The 25,701-nt window shown below is 55.8% G+C and overlaps 3 protein-coding genes across 7 annotated transcripts; 1 reads left to right on the top strand and 2 right to left on the bottom strand.

The window, feature by feature from the left end:
• The first annotated feature begins 2,376 nt into the window (after positions 1-2,376).
• Positions 2,377-6,810, top strand: CCDC153 (coiled-coil domain containing 153). The gene is made up of 7 exons (XM_043579607.1): positions 2,377-2,445; positions 2,976-3,057; positions 3,517-3,582; positions 3,988-4,107; positions 4,618-4,710; positions 6,202-6,332; positions 6,613-6,810. Exons 1-7 carry the CDS (start codon positions 2,377-2,379, stop codon positions 6,739-6,741), a joined length of 690 nt encoding a protein of 229 aa, XP_043435542.1. The 3' UTR covers positions 6,742-6,810.
• Positions 6,811-7,766: 956 nt separating this feature from the next.
• Positions 7,767-12,615, bottom strand: PDZD3 (PDZ domain containing 3). Of its 2 annotated transcripts, XM_043579605.1 has the most exons (11): positions 12,244-12,615; positions 11,846-11,873; positions 11,629-11,702; positions 11,098-11,309; positions 10,633-10,822; positions 10,385-10,521; positions 9,925-10,129; positions 9,509-9,705; positions 9,176-9,403; positions 8,835-9,035; positions 7,767-8,601 (listed from the first exon to the last, which is right to left on the bottom strand). In XM_043579605.1, exons 1-11 carry the CDS (start codon positions 12,257-12,259, stop codon positions 8,572-8,574), a joined length of 1,518 nt encoding a protein of 505 aa, XP_043435540.1. In that variant the 5' UTR covers positions 12,260-12,615; the 3' UTR covers positions 7,767-8,571. The 2 variants fall into 2 exon arrangements, with proteins under 2 accessions (XP_043435540.1, XP_043435539.1); XM_043579604.1 differs by lacking the exons at positions 11,846-11,873; positions 12,244-12,615 and having other exon boundaries at positions 11,629-11,839.
• A 111-nt stretch (positions 12,616-12,726) lies between these two features.
• NLRX1 (NLR family member X1) lies at positions 12,727-24,999 on the bottom strand. Of its 4 annotated transcripts, none has more exons than XM_043579603.1 (10): positions 24,874-24,999; positions 22,588-22,715; positions 21,962-22,031; positions 21,364-21,452; positions 20,180-20,799; positions 18,777-19,598; positions 15,376-15,971; positions 15,014-15,100; positions 14,026-14,277; positions 12,727-13,617 (listed from the first exon to the last, which is right to left on the bottom strand). In XM_043579603.1, exons 2-10 carry the CDS (start codon positions 22,655-22,657, stop codon positions 13,296-13,298), a joined length of 2,928 nt encoding a protein of 975 aa, XP_043435538.1. In that variant the 5' UTR covers positions 22,658-22,715; positions 24,874-24,999; the 3' UTR covers positions 12,727-13,295. The 4 variants fall into 4 exon arrangements, 3 of the variants coding, with proteins under 3 accessions (XP_043435538.1, XP_043435535.1, XP_043435536.1); XM_043579600.1 differs by lacking the exon at positions 24,874-24,999 and adding an exon at positions 24,263-24,437; XM_043579601.1 differs by lacking the exon at positions 24,874-24,999 and adding an exon at positions 23,832-24,244.
• Between the last annotated feature and the right edge of the window lie 702 nt (positions 25,000-25,701).

Below are 25,701 nucleotides of genomic sequence, written 5' to 3'. Positions count from 1 at the left end.
CCAAAGGAAAATCTAAGCACGGCTCTTAGATAATTGTCAAAACTTCCCATCTACCACCCTAGCTGCAGGCCCTCCCTTTCTCTCCCCTGATCTATTAAAACCTTTTCCTCACTGGTTTCCCTGCCACCTCCAATCCTTTCTGCCACCAGACCAGTCTTCCTGAACTATAGTTCTGACAGCATCAGAAAAAAAACTTTAAGGGGCGCCTAGGTGGCTCAGTCGATTAAGTGTGTCTGACTTCAGCTCAGGTCATGATCTCATGGCCCGTGGGTTTGGGCTCGGCGTCGGGCTCTGTGCTGACAGCTCAGAGCCTGGAGCCTGCTTCAGATTCCGTGTCTCCCTCTCTCTCTTTCTCTCAAAAAAAGAAATCAGGGGCATTTGGTTAAGCATCTGACTTCAGCTCAGATCGTAATCTCACGGTTCGCGGGCTCAAGCCCCCTGTCGGACTCTGTGCTGACAGCTCAGAGCCCGGAGCCTGCTTCAGATTCCGTGTCTCCCTCGCTCTCTGCCCCTCCCCCACTCACGCTCTGTGTGTGTCTTTATCTCTCTCTCTCTCTCTCAAAAATAAATAAACATTAAAAAAAAATTTTAACGTTAATGAAAAAAGAAGGAAAGCTTGGCCTTTTTTTTTTTGTTTAATAATTTTTACTTGGCTTATTTTCAAAGTGTACTCAAGATGGGATTGGATTGTTGATCACAGTGTCATTCTTATTCTTGGTTATTCTAGAGCTGGCTCAGTGTGTACCATCACATCATGTGACATGAGGCACTTTTATTACATTTCACCTTCACCCAGACCACATCCTCATTCTGCACCTGAATGTCGGTTGGTTGACTGAACATATCTGAAAAGTAAATGCTCTTCCAAGGCGCGATATGTCGTTTGTATTCTGTAAACTCTGTCCTCAAAATGTCATCCGATGCATCAGCATAACAGAGAAACTGATCATTCCGTGGCAAATGACCCCAACGAGGCTTCTAGATGAGGAGGACCAGTGCAAAAACCTCTACTGCATTCCAATGCAGGGGGAAGCGGTTCTGGGGGAGGAATAAATGCAAACTGACAACAGGCAATTGAACAGAAGTGTGGAGGGGGACAGAGATAGAGAGAAATAGCTAAAAAAGTCTGCAGGTTCCTTAATCCACAAGGGGGAAATCCCTGACGTTTCTGCTGTTTTCATTCTAGCCACTATGGTGCCCAGAGATCCAGGTGGCAGACAGATGACAAGGCTCCAGAATAGCAACAGGGCTGGAAGGAGGGTAGAGGCTGCCTCACAAGGGCAGGTCGCTCACCATACTCTTCCCCCAAAGTCATTTTTCCAGCCATTCATGACTCCAGCAAGATGCTAGAAAGTATCCCTAAGAGGGAGGCACCATCAATAATTTAAGTAGAAAAATTTAGGAGCCTGGCCGGGGGGGGGGGGGGGGGGGGGGGGGGGGGGGGGGGGGAGGGGGGGGGCGTCAAGCAAGTCCACTAGAGGGAGCCCCGACAAACTCAATACCACAGAGAGCCCAGCAAAGTAGTTTCTGAGCACCTGTCTCTGAAAACCAGCCTCATAAGGGAATAGGGGAAGATCAATAAATTAAGTCTCCACAAGGGAAGATAGCCTTGTGAATGCCCAGTTGAAACCCAGGCCTTACAGGATTTACAGAATCAAAGATTTAAAGACCAGGAAACTGAAGCTGAGCAAAATTAAATGGCTTGCCAAGTTTACATAACTGGAGGGGGGACTAGAACCCACGGCTCTTGTCTCTAACCAGTATCCTTTCTTCTACATTTGTAGCCTCTATGTCAGCCGCCTGGAGTCCGTGGGTCTATCTTTCTTCTGTGTCTCCTTTCTCCGATGTGAGAAACTCTCTCAACTCCCTTCTCCTGCATTTCTTTCCCTTGTACGCTACCGAATGCCTTCCCCAAGCCTAATAGTGTCATTTGCTGATCAGCCCTAGGGATGTAAATTGCCCGAAATGGCTACTATGAGCTCTTTTCCGCTGTATCAGCATAACAGCACCATATCAGATGTGTAAATCTGTAACTTGTAAGTCTCCAAACCTCAGGCAGTGCTACATGGAAATGAAGCATAGTTACCGGGCTCCAAAGCCCTTTCTCCTCAAACTACATTTAGAACTTAGGGATAAGGAGAGAATGGAAGAATTGACCCTCTGGGACCTTGCTATTTTAAGCTTTGTACTTGGCCCATTCCACCTGTCTCTGACTCCATGTTTCCCAGTTACCTGGACAACACTCAGCCTCCCGAAACCGAACCTTCCAGTTCTCAGTCCTGCCCTCAAAGGAAATTTGTCACCCTGGATTGGCTCCCAGAACCCAGGCTCCTCCTCAGGCTCCTAGCTGGTTGGGCCATTTCTCTGCCCCTCTCCATGAGTGGGTCACCCTACAGGGAAATACAACAGAAGCAAGAGAGGATCCTACAGGTAGGACGAGGCAGGGTAAGGGTGACTGGAAGAGGGAAGAGACAAGTACTGAGGTTTATTTTCTCCAAAAGAGGGTAGAGGGGAATGATTTCTGCACATAGAACCTTACTGGTAGAAAGAAACAGCTCTACCTTCCCCCTACCCCAGGCTTGCCTAAAGGTCCAAGGAGACCAAGAACAGAAGCTTCTGGAAGGTATAAGAGACATGCTCGGAGACTAGAGCTTTAACTCTCCTGGGACTCCTGGTTCAATCTAGGGGTCAGGAAAGCAACCCCATGTGCAGTCTTTTTTTAATTTTTTTTTTAACGTTTATTCATTTTTGAGACAGAGAGAGACAGAGCATGAATGGGGGAGGGTCAGAGAGAGAGGGAGACACAGAATCCGAAACAGGTTCCAGGCTCTGAGCCAGCAGCACAGAGCCCGACGCGGGGCTCGAACTCACGGATGGCGAGGTCATGACCTGAGCCGAAGTCAGACGCTTAACTGACCAAGCCAGCCAGGCGCCCCCCATGTGCAGTCTTAAATACAAGTCCTCTCCTTCCCTAGGACGGCAAGGAGATGCCATCTAAGACCAAAGGAAAAGGGATGAAAGCTGGGCCACAGAAGAAGAAAAAGAGTGTGGGTGCTGGTGAGTCAGGGTGGATGGAGGTGAGCGCCTCCTGCTTCTCCATTCTCTGGCTTGGACACCAAGCAGAGGTGCTCCAGAGAGAATTCAGCCCTCTGCATGACAAGATAGAGCCTTCAGGACCCTCTCCCCCGATGTCTTCCCTCCATGTTCCATGGAGCTGGGAAATTGGGGAAACGGGCATATACCCACTCTGTGCTGCCCTTCTGGCTTTGTGCCTTCCCTATATATTCATCACACATATTCTGAGTACCTACCCTGGGCTGGGCTGCCAGGACACAGCAGGGAGCTCAGTAGTCCCTGCCATCAGAAATCCCTCCTTGAAAGGTCCTCAGATCTCCTGCAGGAAGAAAGTTCAGGGTGTGGCATGAGGATGGGGAGAAGTGAGGGAGGCTGAGATCATGATAAGGTCCTAAAGGTCCAAGGAGACCAAGCTGAGGCTTTGCCAACTTGCCAGGGCAGATGTGGAAGCCAAATCCGCACACAGGCTGGCAGTGCTGGAAAAGGAGTTGCTCCAAGACCACTTGGGTAAGAAAGTGGAACCTCAGGACAACAGAGGTGGGCCGGGTGGCGGGGGGGGGGGGGGTGGCATTTCACATCGTCAGAGGCTCGGAGGCTTAGAGCTGTTTGCGGGAGGCTGAGGTGACCTCTGCCAATCCTCTGGTGGAGAAAGAATTGACGTTGCGAGGAAGGGTTGGGCCGGGAGGGTTGGTGATGATAGCTAGTTTTTATAAGCAGAACATAGAGGGGGGTGTCCCTTAGTAAGGAAAAGCTCATGGCATTCCAGGGACAAACCCATTTCCAACCCAGAGGGGAAAATGAAAGGCTGGAAGCCTGCCACCGGGTTCCCAGAGGTGGGCACGGTCCATCAAGCCCACGGGGCCACGTGGGACCCCCAGCCAGTCGTGAGGACGGCTCTGGGACTTTTCACAGCTCTGAGGAGGGACGAGGCCCGCCGAGCCAAGGCTTCTGAAGACCAGCTGAGGTGGAGGCTGCGAGTGCTAGAGGCTGAGTTGGAAGAGGCCCGAAGTGAGGGGAAGGCCGTCTATGCAGGTGTGTGTGGTTAGTCAGGCAGGTGGGCAGGAGACAGGGGCCTGGAAAAGGACAGCCAGGAGGGCCAGAGGATCCAAGGAAGTGAAACAAGAAAGATGTCCGTCTGCCATGCCTAACTTTAACCTTCCCCGCTCAGCATGGATTGGGCAGGGTCCTGAAGGAAACGAAGGACAGCCTCCCGGGATCCCAGGCAGGAACCTTCCTGGATGCCTGATGCCATGTGCTTTGTGGATTAAAAAATGCAGTCATGGCCTTTATCTCATTCATCCCATGGGAGTGAGTGGGGAGAAGGGCTACAGTCTACGTACTGAGTTGGAATGGGGAAAGGGGCTTGGTTTCCTAGCTCTTCCCCAGCTTTTCGGGGTCAGCCAGCCTCTCAGAATCACAAGAAGCACCAAGGCGGCCTTGATGCTCCTGTCCCACTGGACCAAGAAGGCCCTCCCCGCCCACAATGTCCCTTCCTTTCTCCACCACTCCATCCACACCTGGGACCCTCTGTCCCCACCACAGAGATGAGTCGTCAGTGCCAAGTCCTGCGGAAGGAGACGGAGACCCGCAGCAGGCAGCTGGAAGAAGAAGTGAGGGGCCTTCGGGAGCAGCTGGGTAGGCTTCCACTCCCTAACCCCTGTCTCTCCAAGGGGCACTGACAAGGTCCAAGTCTGCAGGGGTGGACTTACGATGGTCCTGCTCTAGGGAACCCTGGGCGACTCAGTCTGTTGAGCATCTGATGACGGCTCAGGTCATGATCTTACGGTTCGTTGGTTTGAGCCCCGCATCAGGCTCACTGCTGTTAGCATGGAGCCCACTTTGGATCCTTTGCCCCCATCTCCGTCTGCCCCTGCCCTGCTTGTGCGCTCTCTCAAAAATAAACATTAAAAAAAAAAAAAAAAGTCCTTCTCTAGAAGACTGCTATCTAGGCTCTCTTACCCTTTTCCTTTTTAAAAAAAATTTTTTTTTTTAACATTTATTCATTTGTAAGAGACAGAGAGCGAGCGGGGGAGGGGTAGAGAGAGAGGGAGACACAGAATCCAAAGCAGGCTCCAGGCTCCGAGCTGTCAGCACAGAGCCAGAAGCGGGATCGAACACAGGGGCCGCAAGATCATGACCTGAGCCAAAGTTGGACACTTAACCGACTGAGCCACCCATGCGCCCTCTCTTATCCTTTTCCCCATCAACTCTCCCACCATGGAGGATTGGAGCAGAGGGTTCAAGATGGCAAAAACCTCTTAGGTTGTAACTAAAAAAAGACCTAAGTCTCTTACCCCATCTTCCTCTCTCAATGGTCTCTCCAAATCCAGATCTTTCTCCCCACCACTGCCATGTCTGTCATGGGCAAAACATACTCCCTCTCAGCTGATTTTCGCAATGAAACTGAGGAAAGATACTAGACTTACGTCCACATCTTCAATGCCTCATGCATGCTCAGTCCTACATAAGTACTTGCTACATAAAGGAATAAACCTTCCAGACAAGCAAAAATGTAAAAAACAGGAAGTTTTTCCTTTCTCTCTTGGTTACAGGATGCAGTTGAGCTATGTTAGCGTGCACATAAGATCTTTCACAATTGTGGTCTCAAAGTTTTCTTAACCTAAAATAGCCTCAGTTTAACCTAAAATAGTCTCAGATACCCAAGAGTTGCTTATCTGCCATGCAGACCCTGAATGCCCTTCCTCATCCTTGCCTTGTCTGGAATTTAAATTCGATCAGCATTTATGGAGCACCTCCTGTATATACTATACATTTCCCCCTATATGCTCGCATTCAACTCACAGTAAGCCTGTAAGGTTTGGATCGTTCTGTCTTTAAAGATGAAGAACCTTAGGCTCAGAGAGAGACATGCCTGAGGTTACACAGGTAGTCAATAAGCGACAACCAAACTCTGGACCCACATCTCTTGTCCCAATGCCACTACTCTCTCTACTGTACCTTAGAGGTATATGTCTGCTCTTTATACGGACTGCGGGAAAACTGGTGATACTGGGGGAGTCTGGAATGATCCCATTGAAGTTCCGCTTTTTAGGTACCTTTGGAGACTCTGTTCACAGGTAGAGTGTCACTACCCAATCCTCTTTCTCCTTCTGCCCGGCCCCACAGAGACGTGCCAGAGGGAGGCTGAGGCCGCACGGGAAGGGGCAGAGCAGGCCCTCAGAGAGCGGGACCAGACTCTGGCTCAGCTTCGGGCACACGTGGCAGACATGGAGGCCAAGTACGAGGAAATCTTACATGTAAGCACCCCTGTTTGAATCCCAACCACCCCAGTACCCAGCACTCCCCCATCCCCCCAAACCCCAACTAGTATGACAGTGACAGACCGGGGGAAGGAGAAGCATCATCTCCACAAGGAAATCTGCTCTGTCTTGAGGGCAGACAACCAGGGGATGCAACCATGCCCACTAAGTGTAAAAGCTCAAAGAAGCCACTGGCAAAGGAGAGCTTACAGACTAGCCTGGGGCACCCCTCACGCTGCCCTCTCCCTTCCTGGGGCCTGAACCTTGGTGTCTGCAGGGCAGTCTGGACCAACTCTTGGCCAAGCTGAGAGCAGTGAAGCCTCAGTGGGATGGGGCCGTGCTGAGACTTCATACCAAATACAAGGAGCGGCTCCGCCAGTTTGGACTCAACCCCCTGGATCTGTGAAGCTGTAAGCCTCTAGCCTCTGGGGCTCTGGGAGGCTCCAGCAATAAAGCTGTCTCCATGTGGAACTCAGCAGAACTGTGGGCTGTGGCTTTTTGGCAGAGGTGAGGACCTCTTACGGGGCAGCTTGGTTCTGGGCTGACCCATTACTCCGAAGACTGAACGAGAGGAGAGAAATTCGGTAAGGTCTCAACTCTCTTTTAGAGAAACTGGGGGGGCGCCTGGGTGGCTCAGTCGGTTGAGCATCCGACTTCGGCTCAGGTCACGATCTCGCGTTCTGTGAGTTCGAGCCCCGCATCAGGCTCTGGGCTGATGGCTCAGAGCCTGGAGCCTGCTTCCGATTCTGTGTCTTCCTCTCTCTCTGCCCCTCCCCCGTTCATGCTCTGTCTCTCTCTGTCTTAAAAATAAATAAATGTTAGAGAAACTGGGTCCCATGCCTTGGGTCTGGAGCTTTGTTGGTCCCTCCAAACCACCGTCCCGGACCCCCCCCCCCCAACACAGGCAGCCAGATTTGTAGGAGAAAGGCCATTTCTATAATAGACTAACAGTGACCAGCCACGAGCCCGCACAATCCTCAGGTTGCAGAGGAAGGTGTAACTTGTCTCCAAATTCTTGCAATATACCCGAGTCTCCTGGCGTCATGCCTAGGGCAAGTTCCAGATGGCTTCAATCCTAGCCAGCCCACAGCCCACCTAAAAAGAGAAAACCCTATTTTACTACAACCCTCCCAGTACTATTTCACCTCTGGTCAAATGTGGGGGGGGGGGGGGGTTGGTTTCCCACACCAAGAAATCCCCTAATAGTTCTGTGGACACCAGCCAGGTGCCTTACAAGTTAACTCAGTTCTGTCACTACTGACGTGAAGAGAGCATCAGATCCCTCAGGCTCAGCCCCGCAAGACCGGCCCCACTTCAAAAGCCAGCGGTTGTCATCTGTGCTTCTGACCAGCTGGCCAAAACACAAAGGTTCCCACGACCCCGCCCCCCCCCTTGGGTTCCAATATTTGCCAGAGCGGCTCACAGAACTCGAGAGAAACCTTTTAATCGCTAGATTGCCGGGTTTTTTTTATAAAGGACACAAGTCAGGAACGGCCAGATGAAAGTAGGAACGGGACAAGGCATGAGCGTGGGAGCTCCATGCCCCCTCTGGGTACACCACCAGGCCAGCACCTCCAGGCTCCCTGAACCCCGTCCTATTGAGGGTTTTTTTATGGAGGCTTCACTATGGAGGCACCAGCAGTGAAACCATTGGTCATTGGTGATGAATTCAACCTCCAGTGCCTCTCCCCTCCCGGGAGGTCCAGGGTGGGGGTGGGGTGGGGCGGGGCGGGGCGGGGCTGAAAGTTCCAACCCTCTCTAATCACGTGGTAGGTTCCCCTGGCAACCAGTCCCCCAACCTTAGGTGCTTTCCAAAAATCACTTCCTTAATTAACAAAGTCAGATGTGGTTGAAAGGGGCTTGTTACGAGTAACAGAAGACACCTTTGTCATCTTACTACTTCGGAAATTCCAAGGGTTTTAGGAGCTCTGTGCTGGGAAAGGGTCTAATTTATTACAAATCACGAAATCACACCATTCTTCGTTTCGGGCGGGAAGTTCATCCCAGGGACACAACCCGATGCTCCTAGGCCCCCTAGTGGGCCTGCCGGAGGCCTCTGGCCACACCCTCTTCTGGGAGGAAGGGGGGGAGACCTTGGGCAATCCTGTGATTGGGGGTGTCCGGAATCCTAGAGCTGCAGTTCTGGCTTAAAGAGAGCTTCTCAGCTCCTACCATCACAAGCCAGAGAGTGAAGACGGGAAGGCCAATGGGCAGATCTTTGTCCAGCAGAGGAGGACTACAGCAGCTCTGAGGCTAGAGCCCCGTCCTGAGCAGAGAGAGAGAAGACAGAAGGTCATTCACGGGATCAGAAGAGTTCCTTTTCCCTGCCCCCACCCCCACTGGACCGGCCAGGGATGTGGCTTGTTCCCTGGGTCCTTCTGTCCCCACCTACCATGGTCTAAAGTCCCAACCTGCATGCCTCACACTGCTTCACCCTGTAGCCCTCCTCTTGGGCTCTTTCTCTGGCTGCTCACTGCCCGTCTGTCCCTACTTCCTTACCTCTCCAAACCCTGGGCGATCGCAGGCTTCGAAGCCCCAGCAGGACCTGGCGGCCAGCTTCAGGCAGAGGGGTGGCTCAGCCTCAACCAGCTGCTGAAGCTTTTCCAGGTCATTCTCTCCACCCATGGGATACCCATTCACCTCCAGAATCACATCTCCCGTTTGCAGCCCGGCCCGGGCAGCTGAGCCTCCTAGGGTCACCTGGTGAAGAGGGGGGTTACGGAACATGGGACACCGTGGAAAAGTTGCTGGATGCTCTAAGACCTTGGGAGGGAAGCAGATGACGGCTCATTAGGAGGCAAAGGACTGAAAAGATCCGAGGTCCATAGGGCATAAGTCACCTGGGAGACGAAGAGACGAGGCTCACTGGCCACACAGGTAAGCCGGAAGCCGTAGCCACCGCCAGGCCCAGGGTACAGGAAGCACTGGCGGGAGCCACACGGGACAAGAGGCATGGCTGTGTCTTCAACTGGTAGGTCCTTGGTTTCAACCAGAGAGGCCAAGCAGTTTTCCTGGGAAGAGGCAGGAGCCTCTGTGCTCTCCATGAAGAGAAGTGGGGACAAGCGAACCTGGAAGGAGGCAGACAGAACAAACCTTTCTTTTTTGCTTCTCCCCCCTACCGGAGCCCTGCTCCATTCCTCCCCCCACTCCAGCCCCCGGCCCTCAGCTCGCACCATGCTGAAGAAGCGGTCAGCCTTACGGTCGACAACAGTGAGGGAGACAGAGGAGCCCTGCGCGCGTATCCTGGACACTGTCTCCTCGTGGCCCAGCCCCTCCACACTTTCCCCAGCCACAGCCACCAGCCGGTCCCCAGCCTGCATCCCGGCTTTCTCAGCTGGCAGTCCTGGGTCCACCTCCCACAGGAACTGTCCTAGGACGTAAACATCCTCATGGCCCCTTCCCTGCTAACCCCAGTGCCAGCCCAGGCCACTGTGGGCACACTGAGGGACTGACCCGGGGGGGGGGGGACACAGTAGGAGGAGGCTCAGGGCTGGGGTTCAGCCAGGGATACCACTTATACGCACTGAGAGTCGAATGTGAACAGGTTTAACACACACCTTCCCTACCCGCCTCCGGGACTACCACTCACCGGGTTGGCCATCAAGACCTTTCTCCTCCCGAAGCAGGAACCCAAAGCCCCGGGGCCCCTTCTGTAGGTGCAGAGAGCGCGGCTTGGTGGGCAGTGCCCAGCCCTCCGCTAAGGGCGCAGCCAGGGGCATTCCCAGCTGGCGACACTGTTCCTCCACCTCTGGCCCGGCCACCAGCAGGGTCACTTGCTCTCCACTCTGCCAAAGCTGTAGGAACCCAGCAGGGCATCGGCATCAACCAGCTGGGTAGGGAGGGCAGAGCCAGCCCCTCCTCCAAACCCCAGGAAGGAGGCACTAAGGGTGGGGGAGAGAAGAACCTAGCAGGAACTGTGAAGGGAAGGATGGCAGGAGGTACAAGGTCAGATGAGAAGATGAGTGTGAGCGGGAGGAATCTGCTGCCTGAGGCATGGCCCCCGGGCCCAGAGGGGTGAGGCCCGAATGGGGGAAGACAGCCGGCCATACCTTCCTGCTGAGTTGGTTATAAGTGAACTTCTCCACGCTGACCCCATTCACTTCTAGCAGTCGGGCCCCAGGAGGCACCCCGGCCCGCTCAGCTGCTCCTCCAGTGCTCAGCACCAACCAGAAAGGAGCCTGATAACCTGGAAGCCGGAAAAAAAAAAACAAAAAAACAAGTAAGTTTCCATCTGCCACCTGCCCAGAACTGGGCTGAGATCCCGCTCTTGACCTCCCTCCCGAGCCTCGGGGCTCACTGTAGGTGACACTGAAGCCAAAGCCGCCCTCATCTTTCACTATGTGACACAGTCGGGGCCGGACCCCTGGGCCGAGAGTAGGAGACAGGTGGGCACTGTTCCCCTGCCGATCTTGAACCATGTCATACACGTGCTGCGCCAAAACTGTCAGCAACACCCGCGGACCGCTGGCCCGGATACGGCGCACCACCTAAAGAGAGGGCATGCAGGGGGAGGTTGGGAGCGGCCCCTCTTGCCAGCGCCCCCTCCCTGGAACCAGCTGTCTGCAGCCAAATGCTCTACCCCTGAGCTATACCCCCTGGAACCAACTCTCCGGATCATCCCAACCTGGGCAGCCCTAAATCCTGGAAGGTAGGGGAGGTTGAGGCTAGGGACTGCCCCCATCTATCCAGGGAAGTGACTTTCTCTCTCCTTAAGGTGCTAAGGGATGTTCTACGCCACAGGGAAGCCCCAGCCCCACCTCACCACAGCATAGTCTTCACATTCCACAACGTGGTCGTTCACCCCTAGGATCCGGTCCCCTTCCCGAAGACCCTGGCGCTGGGCAGAGGTGCCTGGCTCCACCCTGCACACCACAGGCACAGCCTTGACCAGATCCTGTCTCAGGTGGAAGCCAAAACTCCTGCCCTCCTCTTTGCTCAGCAGACAGAAGCGAGGCCGCTCCAGGCTCCAGAGATCTGGAAGGGGATGCGGGCAACAGAAAAGGGGGAGGAAGAGGGGGCCCAAATACAAGTCGCCTTGTGCCTGGCAGACGCTACCCTTGTGATAGGGCACTGGGCAGGCTCCTACCCAGTTAAGTATTGGGCAGTGGGGCCAAATACCCAAATGTGGGAAGAGTGGCTTGGACAAAAGAAAACACCCAAACCCCTCCTAACTCCCCACCAGGCTGCTATCAGAGGGAGGCCGAGTGGAGTGGTTACCAAGGAGACGGGAGGCCGGAGAGGAGCTGTGGAATCTCTGGGGAAAGGGAATGGTTGCCCAGGGCGAGGGGGTTACCGGAGGGGTCAAGGTCTTCAGCCAGAGAGAGGACAGGATTATCAATGCCCTGCTTTGGGTTAAACTCAAACTTCCTGCAAGGAGGCAAGGAACACAGGTAGGAGCAAGCTGACATCGGGACTCTGGTCCCGGTCTCTACTTGAGGTGCGAATGAAGGCTTTCCCCACCTTGGATCTCCTCCACCCCTTGCCCCAATCCTTCCCAGCATGGCACTTACAGAGTTAACGAGGCTGTGTCCTGAAGATCTGCTGGGCAAAGAAGGGCTGAGGAGAGGAGGGGCGCATTCCCTCCCCACCCCACTCCTCTTCCACAGTCATTAACTGAAAGGACTTGGGCGAACCCCCAAATTTAGAACTTGCCCCCTCCATTCTGCTCCAGAAAGACCTTCCCTTCTTCTCTCCTCCCTTTGCCTCCCAGTCCACAGAAATCTGAGCATATCAGGACGGGGCGTGGACCAGGAAGACAGACCTATCCACTCACCTCTTCTCTTCTAACTCGCCATCTATTTGCCTCCGGGCACCAAGCCCCGACATCAAGTACACCCTGGTCCCAAAGCCTTGGCCTCCCAATCTGCCCTCTCAAGTCCCCAGCAGAGGATTTCTCCCAGTCTCCTACCTGCAGCTGCTTCCATAGTTGGATCAGTGACCCAGTGCTCAGGGTAGGGACAAGGTCCATGAAAAACAGCTGACCCTCCCACCTAACCTGCCACGTCCCGCCTCCTTAAAGACACTGCCTTAGGAGCAGTGAGATAATGGTTAACGGGAGGAGTCTTATCCCCCAGGGAGAAGTATGTGTGTTCCTCCTGCCCCCATTCCTGGGCCCCAACTTTCTCTGGAGACTGCTGCGGTCCCAGCTTCTGCTCTGGGCAGACAAAGGTAGTTTGCTTTTCATGATAATGCCAAGCCTGGGATGGGTATGTTTGAAAAGGTGATAGAAGTCCTATAGCCCAGCATGACCTCCTCCCACCCCAGTATCTTGTTCCTAGACCACCCCCAGCCCTCGCTGCCTCGGAACCTAGCGTCCAAGAACCACCTGCAACAGAAAGTGGTCCGAAAGCAGCGGCCCTTCTTGAAAGCATCAGGCAAGAAGGAGGCCATAGTAGGTAGAAGACACAGCTTTTTAATAGAAGCAGGGCAGTGCACAGGCCCCTCGGAGCCACTGAGCGTAAGTACGATTGTGAGAAAGGGGGCGTGAAGGTGAGGAGAAGGCACCAACAAGAGAGGAAAGCGGCTCCGGGCATCCTCCGTGTCCTCTGATGAGCAGAAAGGCAGAAGAAGGTGGAGGCCCTCCAACGCATCTGATGGCAACACCGCCGGTGAGGCGGGCAGGAGAAGTGCGCCCCCTGGTGGCACACTCGGAAGCTCCTCGAGAGGATGGAGGTAAGGTTGGTGGTGCCACAGGGCGACTGGCTGCCAAGATGCCACATGCAGAGTCTTTCTCAGCCCTAGCTGAATGGAAGGAGGCACGTTCCATGAACCCTGGCAATTCCAGACTTGGGGGAGCAATGGTTGGACACGCCCCGGGAGAGCAACTGGCACAGTTGTGCCCTATCCTTTACCTCCAGCCCCACAGGGATCTTTCTGGAAGTAGTAGTGCAGACCAGGAGGCCACGGAGGGAAGGGTCTTGGGCCCAGGGGTCACACAGCTCGGTGACTGCCGCCACTGCTTCAGCTTCCAGGGCCTCCCAGCTGCTCCAGGAGGGCCCTGACCTCACCCTCCACTCGCAGCAGCTGGGCCTTGCGCCAGGGGTTAAGGGTGTCCCCGCGGCTGTCTTCCAGATCTCGAAGCAGCAGCTCAAGGTGGCGCCGGACACGACTGCGATCCCAGCTGTTGAGGTTCCGCTGGACTTCACTAAGGATCACCGACCAGTACTCAGACACTGCTGTCCCCTCTGTCAGCGATACCACGACCCGGGCACCACCTTTAGCAGTGCTCCCCACATCCCGCAGAGCCTGGCGGCCCTCTGAGCTCAGCTCATTGAAGTAGAGGCTAGAAGGAGAGAAAATAGAAGATGCCGTTCAGCGGGGCTCTGAGAAGGAGGGCAGAGGGTGGACGGGACAGAGCCTGGGGGGTCCTCACGACTCCTCCCCTGGCTCTGGAATGTGATGGGGTGTGTGAGATGAGCCAGAGATGGAGGGGGGTGGCCAACAGGAGGTGCAGATGACATCTAAACTCAGCAGGACCCGGGACAGTAGGGATGGAGCCACTAGGACTCGAAGAGAAACGGTAGTAGGGAATCGGGGCGGGGTAAGGCGTGGGTCGGTTCCGAAGCGGGTCCGTGAGGACCAGTGAGAAGGCAGGGGTAGAGGGTAGGCCCTAGGGCAGGAAGAATGCAGTGGAGACAGGAGGGAGACTGAAGGGCTGGGGTGGGGGGATGGCACCGAGGACAAGACTCACTGCAGCAGCTCCAGGGAGGGGTGGTCCTGGGCAGCTTGGGCCAGGGCCAGGGCCGCTGTGTCACCAGCACCATTGTAGGCCACGTTCAGCTCCTGCAGCTGTTGATTACGGTCCAGCTGGGTGGCCAGCAGCTCCAGCCCCTCGTCCCCAAGGCCCGTATGCAGCAGGGACAGGTGTGTCAGGGAGGTGTTTCCGGCCAGCCCCTCCAGCAGCAGGGCCACACCGGCCGCCGTCAGCGGGTTGTTGGACAGCCTACGGCCACAAGCACCCCAACGTTATGAGGGCCCACGGCAGATGCCCTGCGCTGGGCGGCGGGACTTGGACCGAAAGGATACACAGCCTGGGGTGGGGGGAGCCTGGACACAAAGGTGTGCGGGCTGCGGAGAAGAGCACCAAGAAACAGGGGTGTGGTAGAGCGCACAGGAGGCAGAGCAGGGTGGGGGCTGGCTTCTCCTCCTTCCTTCCATTCTCTTCTGCCGACCCACCTCTCTTCATCGTTACCACTTCTCTTCTCCTTCCTTTTTTCGCCTCCTCCCCAGACCGCCCTGCCCCTTGCTCTCCCCCTCTTCATTCACCTCCTCTTACTCCAACCAGGCTTCTGGGTTCCTAGTAAACCAGTCAGCGCTTTGGAAGCATCTGCTGAGTGCCCAGCATTAGGGTCATCCTTGTGAGGCGACAGGGAAAATCCTGGGAGAGCATCAGCGGCACCGTTGCCAGGCAACCGGCCTGGCTATTATTCCCCCGGACCCACGCTGATTTTAGCCACCAGAGAGGCACCTATTCCCAGTGGCAGCTTTCCTCCACCCCGCTGCTTGTACTGGACCTGGGCGGCAGGACGGGGGGTCTAGGCCCCCACCCCCTTCACCACACCAGGGGTGGGCCAGCGCCAGGTGTGTTGAGGCGGGAGGCTCACCCTTGACCTTAGCCTGCCAGCAGGATGGCCAGAGCCTCCCTCCAGCCCTCCCCCCACCCGTCCCGAAACACTCACCGCAGGGTGGTGATCTGGCACTGGTCGTGCAGCAGCAGGTCTCGGAGGTCGCTGCAGGCCTCGGGGCCCAGGCTGTTGAGTTGCAAGCTGGGACGGAAAGCGGCCAGAGGGGAGGTGAGAAGCAAGGGAGGAGTTCAGCATGGAGCCTGCCCACCCACCATGCCCTTTTCTCACCATCCTGCCTCTCAAAGCCCACGCAGCCCTCCCTTCTATTGCTTGTCACCTCCACGCACCCCAGACTTCCTCGTCCCGCCCCCTGGTCCTTCCTCACTACCTTTGGTCTCCCCAGCACCTTCTCTTCCCACCTCTTCACCCCCAACCCTCTCCTGACTTCCGGCCCATGCTTGAAGGCGGGTCCTCACCCCAGCTTCCGGGCACGCAGGAAGACAGGCCTGAGTGTGCGCAGCCCGGCAGGATCCAGCTGACAGGAGGCCAAGTTCACCTCATCCAGGGCGTGCCTTCCGCTGCCCAGCACAGCTGCCACCACTGTGCACTTGAGGGGTGTCATGCGCACACCGGCCAGGTTGAGCTGGCGCAGGGAGCTGAGCACCTCAGCAGAGAAGCGCTGATTCTGGAACTCATAGTGGAAGAACAGGTGGTCCAGGAGCTCTGATGGGGGCAGCACCTGCCGGCCCAGCTTGCCCAGCTTCTTCTTGATGGCCTGGGCGTTCTCCAGGGCATCCAGGTTCTTGATGGGGCAGCCGAGCTGAGCCAGCACGGCCCGGTTGTGCGAGGACAGAAGCCCTCCCATGAACATGGGGAAGAGCTCAAAGACCTCATCATCGGGAGGCTCGTCTGGATGGCGCCGGGGGCCCTCCACGCCCAGGATACTGGCACCCATCTGGTCCAGGACATCGTCGTTGTAGTAGTCCTCCTCTCGGAACATCTCCAGCACCATGGCCTGGGCCACCGCCTCGCGGCTCTTACCCACCACGCGCCCAAACACTCTTGGAACCACCTGGGAGGGGACACAGGGACGGTGCTGCAGCCTCCTGTGTGCCCGCTCGGCCTTCCAAGCTCAGCGGAAGGTGCATTCTCCCTGCCCATCCGGCCTCACCGTCTCTCTTAAACCCCCAGCACGATTTGTCTGATCATACTACTCCCCCACGGCAGCACCCGCCGTGGCTCCCCACTGCCCACGCGGAATAGAAAACTTGTCATAATTTGGCCCCAATGTGACCTTTCCACAGTCACCTCACACAGTAGTCACTTGTGTCCTACATTCCTGACATTAGGAAATTCTTTCTCCCGGACACCCCATACATTTGCGAGCCCGGTGGTGGGAAGGAATTTATATCTATTTTGCATTTGGTTTGGTACCAGGCTAGGTGCTGCTACAAAGATATCCTCATCTTCCACATCATCACGGTCACCCCAGCAACAAAGACTGATGTCGCTCTTGCTCCTTCAAGGCCCTGCCAGCCACACTGCCTTCAGCTACAGACTTCTTACGCTCACGCGCTCTGCTTCTGTCCTTTCGGTTTTTGTCATTATTATTATTTTTCGACAGTACCACGGTTCCAATCCTTCAAAGCTGTATTCTCTTTCGGGGGTGACTCCCCTCCCCAATTCTTCTCCTTGGCTATGCTCCAGGGTCAGGTTAAATGCCCTTCCTGCAGAGAAATGTTTCTCACACACACACACACACACACACACACACACACCCATCAGGTCCCCCACTTATACATTTTCACAGCACCTGCAACTTTGCTTTCCAGGCACTTACCATAATCTCATTTATTTTTTTTTTTTTTAGTTCCTCATTTTTTCTAATGTTCTGTTTATTTTTGAGAGAGAGCACGCAAGTCGGGGAGGGACAGAGAGAGAGGGGAGTAGAAGATCTGGAGCAGGCTCTGTGCTGACAGTGGCAAAGCCCGATGGGGGGGCTCGAACTGGCACACTGTGAGATCACGACCTGAGCTGATGTCGGACGCTTGACCAACTGAGCCACCCGGGTGCCAAACCATAGTTTTAAATCACACGGTCACAGGGACATGTTTGTGTTCCCACTGGAGGACCAGAAAGGGCAGAAATCTGGGGTTTCGTTAATTGTTTCTTCCCCAGAACCTAACACATTGCCTGGTATACAGCAGGCACTCAAATGTTTGTTGGGGAAATTAACATTTAGGAGGTTTGGGACATCGTCTCCCGTCCTTGCCTTGGTGCAAGGCAAGGAGCCACGAGGTTGTTTTGTGGCACCTCCTCTAACGGCTGGTCTGGTTTCTTTTTTCCCTTTTTACAGGTGAGGTCTCTGCCATGGAGGTTATAGCTCCTCCCTCATGGTGACAGCATGAGAAAATGTCACCCTGCGAAGCTGAGTCAATAGGCTCGTGAAGAAACAAATTGGACCAGCATTCTCCTCAGCAGCCCTCCCTCCCAGAGGGCCGGAGTTGTGGTGCTAACAATTTGGTGCACTGAGGGGCTTCTGGAATCCTGTCGGGAGACCACAGCCTCTCACTGTAACCCAGATAAGGCAAACACACCCTCAAAGGGCTGGGCTGGCCTGAGCAATGGCCATTACCTTCCCGTCTGAGCCTATGGTGTGGGAAAGGGTGGGCTTCCCGAGCCTGTTTTCCTGTCTAACAAACAATAAATAGCACTTATGATGTACCAGATCCTGAGGATGAATACATTTACTCCTCATATTAGGCCAAATGCTACAGATTCTGTTATCCCCATCTAACAGGTAAGACTTGGAGGCACATAGCAGTTAAGTAACTTGTCCAAGATCACACAGCTAGTAAGTGGCAGAGCCTGGATTTAATCCCATAGAGCTGAATTACCGAATCCCTGCTCCTAAACATTATGCTTCGGTGCCTGTAAAGAGGAAAACCTGTTAAAATTTTGCCAGCACTGACCAGGGTGCTACCTCCCAAAGAAGTTACTGATGCATTCCTAGAGAGGACCAGGGTTACCTAGCAAGGCACCAAAGCTTAACAGAAATATCTATCACACACCAGTAAAGTTTGGCAGAGAGAGCACAGGGTTCAGACTCCTAAACCTGGACCCAGATCCCAGCTATCCCACTTACTGTCTGGGTGACCTGGGGCAAGTTACTTAGCCTCTGTGGGCCTCGGTCTCTTAGGATTTTCTTAGGATTCTACAAAGGGATCATAATAAGATTTCATTCCCAAGGCACCTGGTAGCCATCACCAGAAGGTGGATCCTCCTTCCCCTCAAAAACTTAGCACGTCTGCCCTGCTCACAGCACAGTCCTTGGGCCTGTGATTTGGACTCTGGAGCAGGCCTGCGCTATCCTAAGCCAATTATCAATGCCATTTCTCCTCCTGGTATAAATGAATAAAACGGCATCTGCTTTATAAACTTGTCTCTGGTGATTTAGTTAGAATGAGTCATCATTCCCGGAGTCTAACCACCTCCAAGGGAACAGAGACATTGGAGTTTCTGGGCCTGCAAAGAAGAGGCCAGACCCTGGACTATAGCACGATTCCTGCCTCCCACCGACAAAGACCAGAAGAGAGGCAAAAAGAAAACCGTCATTAGGGTCATAGGATTGTGACTAAAGTGCCTGCGCCCTCACTCACATCCTCCTCCCAGCCATCAAGCCTTCCCGAGTCTGTGGTTTCCTGCTCCCCCTTCCCTTATGTCTCAATCCCACTAAAAGCCAGATTGCCCAAATCTGAAACCAGAGTCGAGAAGAAGATTCACAGCTACACAGGAAGTAGCGGTTTCCTTCTGGGAGAGGAGCGAGGGGGTGAACGGGGGATAGGGGGGCTGAGAGCCCGGGGTGCTGGGCCGTTACCTTGAGCAGGTTGAAGAGCAGAGGCAGGGCTCGCAGGGGTAGAAGCTTGGCCACAATGCCCAGGACCAGACTGACGTCCTCCCCGACGCGGCCCACGAGCTCGGCCACTTCCTTGCCCACCCGCTGCAGGGTCGTCTTCCGCAAACCCAGCACGATGTAGAGGGCGGCCAGGTATTCCTGCATGGCAGGCACGGTGAACACAAAGGTGCCCTGGCGCCCTGGTTCCACACACGGGGCCAGAAAAAACCTCAGGGCGTCCCGGCGGAAGACATGTAGCAGCTGGAACTCTTCTTCAGTCTTCATGCCAGCTTCCAGGCAGCCACGGACATCCTCTTCAGAGAAGTAGGTCTTGCGGGAGGACACCCCCTCGTAGGCCAACTTGCCCATGGTTCGGGCTGCATAGGCCATTAGGGACAGCTTGGAGGGGTCAGTGCTGTCCAGCATCTCCCCACTGAAGTTCAGACGCAGGAAGCTGGTGTAAATGCTCGTGAGGGTCTGTCCAGCCGGCGTGGGAGCGTGCAGGAAGTGCAAGGTGGCACAGACAAGCCAGCAATAGGAGGGCAGGAAGCAGGCGGCGGCGATCTGGTGGTGCCCCTCCAGGTTCCGGGAGAGCATCTGCACCAGATTGTCACGCTGAGCTGGCGTGGCCGAGATCCCTGCACCCCCAGCACCGTACTCACAGTCTGGCTGGTTGAGGCGGAGCTGGAAGTAGAGCTTCTGTAGGTTGGTATCAGAGAAGCCGCAGATCTGGCCATAGCGGCCCACATACTTGCTGGGGATTCGGCCGATGGCGGAGGGCCGGGTGGTCACCAGAATGCTGGCCTGGGAACGGCACGGTTGAGAGTTAAGCAAGACCTTTGTGTCCTGATGGCCTCACTCTCCAGAGAGCCCCTGAAGATTGAGTGTCCCAGGATGGAAATGATGATGCCCACAGCGCACCCGGGTGGCTCAGTTGGTCAAGCATCCAGCTTCGGCTCAGGTCACGGTCTTATGGTTCATCGGTTCAAGCCCCAAGTCAGCGCAGAGCCTGCTTGGGATTCGCTCTCTCCCTCTCTTCCCCCCTCTTTTTCAAATAAATAAAAACTTAAAAAAAAAAAAAAAAAAGTGATGGCGACTATAGTAATTATAACTAACAATTACTGAGCCTCCACTAGGATCCAGGGCACCGTGTTAAAGTACTTCCTATGCAGTGTCTCAGTTGATGAGCATAGCTCTAGGAGAGAAGGAACAGAGCTTGGGGAAGTTACTGACTGGCTTAAAGACACACAGCTGGGAAGTGGAGGGGCAGGTCTGAACTAACCAAGAACCTATGCCCCCACACCAATAAAACACGAGGGCTCGGGACACACAAGTCTTTAGGAGGCAAGTTAGGGGCAGCAGTGGTGAGGCAGGGGGCCACTCACCTCGGGCAGCATGTATTTGCGCAGCAGGTTGACAATGATGGCAGCTGGCGCCTCTGGCTCCTCGGGGTCACTGCAAAGCCCTGTTCCGGCTAACCGGAAGTCGAGGTTGAGATGCTCCAAGCCATGGAGCACAAAGAGCAGGCGGGACCCAGCAGCAGCCAGCAGGGGCAGAATCTCCTTCAGGGGCGTGTAGCGCTGAGCCACAAGTTGGCACAAGGAGGCGGGGGCGGGGCCCAGGGATGACAGATCCTCGCAGGAGAAGGGGATGAGCAGCTCGAAGGCTGGCAGCTGCCCATAACACCAGTCCAAGACCATCTTGCGCACCAGTGTGCTCTTCCCCGTGCCCACTGTCCCATAGAGCACCACTGTCTGCACCTGGCGCCCACAGGCATCTGGGTCAAAGAGCTGGGACAGAGCCAGTGCGGGGAGACCGGCTAGGGGTGGCTGATGCTCCAGGGCCAGCTCTGCCGTTGGGCGAAACAGCTCATCTGGGCTGCTCTCGCGGATCACAGGGTCTACATGGGCCGTGTCTAGCGCAAAAGTCGGGCCGAACTGGCGCTCTTCTCTGGGCAGCCGGCTGAACCACTCGGCCAGATTCCGGCGATAGTGTTGGACAGCTTCTGGATGGGAAGGCAAGGGGAATACGGGTCAAGGAAAGGGGCTGGAAGATGCAGGAGCTTAGGGCTGGCCAGGGAGGTGGTAGGGTCAGGCAGCAGAATCAAATCACAGGACCAGGATACCGAGACCCAGAACGATGCTGTGCATAGAGGACACCCTCAGACAAGACTGTCCAGAGAGTTTGGAACGCCCATGGCAGAGAGTGGTGAGCCTTGAGACAAGTGACACCAAACCTGGGTTGACTGGTTGTGTGGTTGTCTGTGCGCAATCTCCACCTGAATGTCAGACCCCCGGTTTGTTGAGGGCAGATGTGATGTATCCGCCCCCCCAAGTGCTTTGTATACGCTAAGTGCGCTAAGAGTATACTGCACAAGTGTTGCAGGAAGGGATACATGGACAGGTGGACGATGGGGTGAGGGGAGTTGATGGATCCTCTCTGCCTCCTTCTTCCTGCCTGCTTCTCCCTCCAGACCCAACTCCCCCGCCCCTCGCCCCCCATCAATCCCCATCACTAGGATCCCATTCAGCCCCTCTCCTCAGGCTGACTGAGCAGCCAGTCTCTTTACCAGATGCAGAGATGTCCTGGAACGGCTGTCCATGCCTTCTGGATGGAGGACCGCTGCCTGCTGAGCTTCCATGGTGACGTATAAAGGCCCTGAGAGCAAGAAGGGTTGAGCTGGGGCTCGGCTACTGGGCTCAGCCTCTGCACAGGCTCAGAACCCAGGCCCGTCTGAATTGCTGGACTTCGAGCTTCCTGAGATCTAGGCCTGACCCTGGATACCCAAGTCGAGAGCCTTATCAGACTCTCACACACTTCCCGGGGACTGAGGTCTTTGTCCCGCTCACCCCCCCCCCCCCCCCCCCCCCCCCCCCCCCCCCCCCCCCCCCCCCCCCACTCTGCTGCCTGCCTGCCTGGAGCTCAGGCTGACCACTGCCAGTCTCCACCCACTTCCCACAGATCCTCCCTCTGGCTGCCCACCGTCGCTTGTACTGTAGATCATGTAAACCAACTTCATCTCAGGCCTGGTAGCTGACTCTGTACCCTCCCCACGCTCAGAAAACCAATCTCACTCCCGAGGGATCAAGATCTCTCCAAGTCCTGCCCCTTCCCAGGCTACTCAGCTATGCCCAGATGTGTTCTAAGGCATGGCATGGAGGCCTCACCTAGAGAGCCCAAGGGGACGCTCCCCTTTATGGGGCCAACTCCACTGGATCAGGAAGGGGATTCGTCCATCTACAGAGGGAAAGGGGAAGGAAGAAATGGCACCCAGATCCCACCCACATTTTCCCACCAATACACAGACTCCATGTCTGCATTAAATCCCCCATCATTTGTTCGCATAACATCGTGTGCTGCCCCTCTGTAGCAGTTACCATGCAATTTTATATCTTGTTGTATGATTATTTGGTTAACAGACATTTCTGCCCCACCCCCTCCATGAGAGCAGGGACTCCGTCTGTTTTGGTTCATAAGTACATACTTAGAACCTAGCACAGGGTCTGGCACATAGCACATACTTAATAAATATCTGCTGAACGCAAAACGAAACCAGACAAGGGATCCTAGACTCCTATAGCTACAGGGACCCTCAAAGGTCATCTAGCTTGACTCCCTTATTTTAGGATGGGAAAAAGGAAGCTCAGGGAGGTGAGGTGGCTTGCCCAAGGCCAACAGCTCCTGAAGCACAGTGAGGGCTAGCACACCTGGTGTCTGGATCCCTGCCCTCTTGGAGACACCATCTGGACCCTGAAGAGGAATGTAGAAACAGAAACTGCTTCTTCCGGCTCACCTGCTGACTGGAGTACTCTTCCCAGACCAGGGCCCCAAGAGGCCCTGGGCAAGTGGCAAACCCACCACATGGTAGGAAAGAAGGTCAGAGCCCGGGGGACTTAGCACGCCACCTTCTATCCTGTTCCCCTGTAAGAAGACTTCTGTGAATGGACCACACACACACACACACACACACACACCCCTCCCCACTCCCATCTCCCCGTGCAGGCCACAGAAAGGCCTTTCTCCTCAGGGAGCATCAGCCTTCCCTTAAATGTCAGCACTGCCAAAGCCTTGACCTGGCTTCAGATCGACTCCCTCCCCTACACCCCCTACTCAACGGATTCCGTTTCATCTCCTACTACCCTTGAGCCTTCAACGAATGCCTTTCTCTCGACTTCCAGCCTGGTGAACTACTTTATTCAGGCGTCGTTTTCGCTTGGCTGCCAGCAGGCTCGGATGAGTCCTGTGTTCATTTTCAACGGCTTTTCTGAGCCGACGTTTTCAAGTAACAATTATCCACTTTCCCCAGCTCTCAGGTCCTGTTGGCTGAGTTTTAATGATTTCATCACTTTATCTATTCTATGACTTTTATGTAAGCCGCCTTTGAGGCTGGCATAAATAATAAATGAATGGATGACTTCCTACTTGACATCTCCATATGGCCATCCTGCCTGTGCTTCATGCTTCGCCCATACACTCCTCACCACCCCCCCCCACCCCTTTTAGTTACTTCATCGCTTTATCTTTCCAGGCACACCATTTATACTAGGCGCCTGACCTCTTGGGTCTTGAAACACTTTCTCCCTTCACACACTTGAAACAGCCCTACCGACTCCTCGCGCCAGCGTTTTGCCAGCCTGTTTCTATGGTGTTGCCTCTGTGCTACCTCAGATTCTCTGCCGACTTCTGAGGACCCCCTTCTCCTTCTCTGCTCTCTGCCTTCAGTCTCACCCCACCCTCGTCTCAGCCTAACCCCTCATCTCAGCCACCAATCACCTCCCTACAATCCTGGGTTACGCAACGAGTCCAGACACCTGGCCCACACAAGCTATTTTTCAGTTTGCCCCCAACCCCTACCTCAGTAGCCAGGCTCACCAAATTCTTGCTCTCAACTGTCCTAACTGTTCATACATTTTCTTCGGCTTGAAATGGCCTTTCTCCCCTGCCGGAATCCTACCCAATTTTTTAAGACCCTGCTCCAAGGTCTCCTCTCCTGGGACCCTGATGCCCCTTAAATGGAGCGTGCTGCTAATTTGGTACCTGGTCTGCCCTGAGATGTGGCTCCTTAAGGGCAGGACACGTTCAGGGCAGGGGAAATGGGCTTGGGCCCACCCACCAGCAAGGCCCACCGGTGGAGCGGGCCCGGGCCAGAGCCGAGGTCCCAGGGGCTGGAGAAGGGTTAAGAGAAGGCCCTGGAAAGCTGAGAAGAAAGCTCGGGGAAACTAGCTCAGTGGGAGAAAGTCAGATCCAGGGCCACTGCCTCAAGATGGGGCTCGCCGAGCGGGCGGGGCGGCGGTGAGGGCAATTTCCAAAGATCATTTCCAAGCAGCGGGCACAGCAGGAACAGTACGGGGGCTGTGCTCAGAGCTCCTCCCCGGCCCTCCAAACTGGGTCCCAAACAGCTCTCCCCGTTCCCGCTGGCCTCGGAGCCCAAGGGGAGAGGCTGCCGGCAAGCCCACCGCTCAGCGCACCCGCTCGCTCCTCCGGGTCCCGGGCTTGACCTCCCCGAAGCAGCGGCCCAGCCGGGGGGCGCGGGGCTTCGGCGCCGCCCGGGCCTTCACCCGCGGGCCTCCGGCGGCTCCCGCTTCCTCCCAGAGGCCCCCGCTCGGCGCGTCCCGTCCGCCCCGCCCCGCCCCGCGTGCGCGGAGCCCGGCCCGCCCCGGCAGCAGGCCCCGGTCGCGGGCCGCGGGGAGGACGGCCCGGACCTCGGCGGCCCGCGGAGGAGGGGGACGGCGCCCGGAGCCCGGCGCCGCGGCGAGCAGACCCGGGGCGGGGACGTCCCGGTGCGTCACCCCCCCCCCCCCTTTCTTGCCCGCCCTCCGCGGCTCCGGGCCTCGATCCCGACTGGCCCCGCCGCCGCCGCCGCCCTGACTGCCCTCTGCAGGTTACCAGGCGCCGGTGCCATCCAATTACTTCTCCCCTCTCGGGCGGGGCTTGCTGTCGTGCCCATTGTACAGACCGAGGAACTGCAGCTCAGATGGTGGGATGACTCCCGCAGGTTGACCCAGTTAGGAAGTGGAAGGGCCGGGAATGAGAGTTCCCGGCCTAGATCTTCCGGCCTCACCCCTCCTGAGGCACCTACCCGTCCCCGGGGCATTTCTTCCCTCTGGGCCTCTTCACCTCCTCAGCCTACCTCCTGGCAGACAGCCGAGTCAAGGCCTTAGCGGGCCCTCCCTCTGTACCGGGCCCTCTTCAGCCCCCAGACCCCTGTGTATGGCTTCTGGTCACTTTGATCAAGAAAGGAGTAAGAATGAGGGATACGCTCCCGCCCCAACCTGCTCTTCTTGTCTGGCGCCCTGTCATGGCCTCGCCCTGGGGCTTCCTGGTCCTCAAAGCCCTCACTCTCATCCCTGTGGCTCCACACAGGGCACACCCAGGACCCACGGAGCTGATAGAGCAGCCACCCACCGCCCACAGCCAGGGCCCGCCTCCACATGCAAACGTAGGTGTGCGATGTGCACGGAGCAGAGGTGTGCAACAGGGAAGCCATAGAGAGGCACCTTGAGGCAAGGCTGGGAAGAGGGCTTTGTGATCCCTACTGTCCATCCGGACTGAAGACAGTGTTGACATTTCATTAACACACACAGGCCTATGTTCACTCACTGAATACATGGTATGGGGTTAGTTCTGAGCGACCGGAACAAGGCACGCAGGGTCCAGACCGTAGCCGCTCCCCTCCGGCTAGCCCAAATGATGGTCCATCGGAGGCAGACAGAAGCCTTTGGAAAGGCTGGGGCAGGAAGTTACTAACTGCCTCTGACAGAGAAGGTGACATTTGAATCGGATCTCGGATCTCGAGTAAGTCCAGGAAGGGAAGGGCAGGGCATTCCAGAACAGCAGGGGAAATAGCACATTTTCATTTTAAGAGAAGCTCTGAAAGGGGAGAAGAAGGGGGGCGGGGGGGGGGGAC

Source organism: Prionailurus bengalensis, chromosome D1 (assembly GCF_016509475.1).
Source record: "Prionailurus bengalensis isolate Pbe53 chromosome D1, Fcat_Pben_1.1_paternal_pri, whole genome shotgun sequence".
Taxonomy (NCBI): Eukaryota; Metazoa; Chordata; class Mammalia; order Carnivora; family Felidae; genus Prionailurus; species Prionailurus bengalensis.
The sequence above is the reverse complement of the archived record's forward strand: the minus strand, read 5'-3'. Positions and strand labels throughout refer to the sequence as shown.